Source organism: Triticum urartu, chromosome 6 (assembly GCF_003073215.2).
Source record: "Triticum urartu cultivar G1812 chromosome 6, Tu2.1, whole genome shotgun sequence".
NCBI lineage: Eukaryota > Viridiplantae > Streptophyta > Magnoliopsida > Poales > Poaceae > Triticum > Triticum urartu.
In genome coordinates, this window is record NC_053027.1 from 69195513 (window position 1) to 69197310 (window position 1798).

General features: G+C 48.8%; 1 protein-coding gene across 1 annotated transcript; it reads left to right on the forward strand.

The window, feature by feature from the left end:
- The first annotated feature begins 499 nt into the window (after window positions 1-499).
- Window positions 500-1594, forward strand: LOC125516563 (BTB/POZ and MATH domain-containing protein 2-like). The gene has a single exon (XM_048681960.1). The coding sequence runs from the start codon at window positions 500-502 to the stop codon at window positions 1592-1594; it is 1095 nt and encodes a 364-aa protein (XP_048537917.1).
- The last annotated feature ends 204 nt before the right edge of the window (window positions 1595-1798 follow it).

Genomic DNA, 1798 nt, shown 5'->3' on the forward strand with positions numbered 1-1798 from the left:
GTCACATGTGCATGTTATTTGTGTTATTCGGCTGCTTACCTGTTGGTTGAACCTGTCCTTAAAGTTCATCACAAGTGGAGGGGGCTGTGTAGTGTGCATATTTGCCGTGTCGGTGAATTTGTGCAGCGCATTGTTGCTGTCCAGCCCCAACATACTGTACGTATTTACTATAGATTTTTTTTATGAAATTAAAAGGCTACATCTCGATCACAACGGATCGGTTCAGGATTTTGTCACTTGTAACAAACAAGCAATCTATTCAGTTCTTGAGAAATCAAACGTGTACTCGGATCCTAATGCGAACTGATCGGGAGTAACACCTATATATATGTATAGTACTATACGTGATTATATATGTAGATCGATCCACCAAAGGACTAGCTAATTTCCCTGTAACAAGTCAAAACCTAGGTCCGCCGCAAAGAAGAGAGTCAAAAACCTAGGTGTTTGTGGAATACTTCTTTCCTTACGCTCGCACAATCTCCCGGCGGCAGCGGCCATGGAAAACGTGACTGCCTCGACGAACCGCTTGTCGTCCGTCACCGGTGCGCACCTGTTCAAGATCGCCGGGCACTCCCTGATCAAAGGCACCGACCTGTACATAATGTCCAAGACCTTCCGCGTCGGCGGTCAGGACTGGGCTATCCAATATTACCCCTACGGCCAGAAGGAGAAGGACGACGGCAATAAGGAAGCTGGCAATAAGACAGCCGGCAGCGGAGAGCATACGTCGGTTTTTCTCTACCTGAAGAACGCCACCCAGGGCGATGTCAGAGCCAACTTCTGGTTCTCCCTCCAAGACCCTGCGTCCCCGGAGAAGGGGGAGAAGAACAGAAGAGGCGGCGAGACACGCGACTTCAAGTCCGGAGCACAGTCATGGGGTTACATCAAGTACGTACGCAAGGCCGATCTGGCTGCATCGGGATGCATCAAAGATGACTGCCTAGTGATCAAGTGCACCGTCGAGGTCATTACCTCCGAGCGCTTCGACGACCACGGAGAAGATGAAGTCGTGGCCGTGCCGCCCTCCGAACTGATCCAGAATATCGGCAGACTTCTTGACAACGGCCTCAAAGCGGACATGACCGTCAAGATAGGCTTGTTTAAAAGGTTCAAGGTGCACGGTTGCATCCTCGCTGCGCAGTCGCCAGTCTTCCGTGCGCAGCTGTGCGGCTCCATGCTGGAGAGCAGGAGAAGTAGCATCCGCATCAAGGACATGGACGCTAGTGTTTTCGAGGTCCTGCTGCACTACATGTACAAGGACTCCCTGCCTCCATTCATGGAGGAGACCACCGAAGAGGCTACAAACATGGCACAACATTTGCTTGTCACAGCCGATCGGTATGCCATCGAAAGATTGAAGCTGCTTTGCGCGAACAAGCTGAGCAAGACGCTTGATGTCAACACCGTGGGTTTTACTCTGGATTTTGCTGAGAGAAACAACTGCCAGCAACTCAAGGATTGCTGCGTCAAGTACATGGTACGGAACCGTGATAGGTTTAGAGAAATCATGAAGACCAAAGGGTTCATGCAGTTAACCCAGAATTACGGAAGCCTTGGATCTGAAATTATTGACAAAGCTTTTGCTAATTAATAACCTGTAAAAGGGACAATCAATCGTATTTGACGGTATGACATTATACTTTGCATTTTTAATTACTGAATTTTCTACATCTTTCTCCTACGTGAGTTGTATATTTCCTCTTGTCTCCATCGTCGACATATGGATCTTCTCTGTCTGATGCGCGGATTTTCCTCCATGCACAGTAGGTCCCATGCATGTCAGAGACGTTGGATT

Coding starts and splice junctions, on each gene's coding strand:
- LOC125516563 (XM_048681960.1), top strand. CDS start 500: ATGGAAAACGTGACTGCCTCGACGAACCGCTTGTCGTCCGTCACCGGT.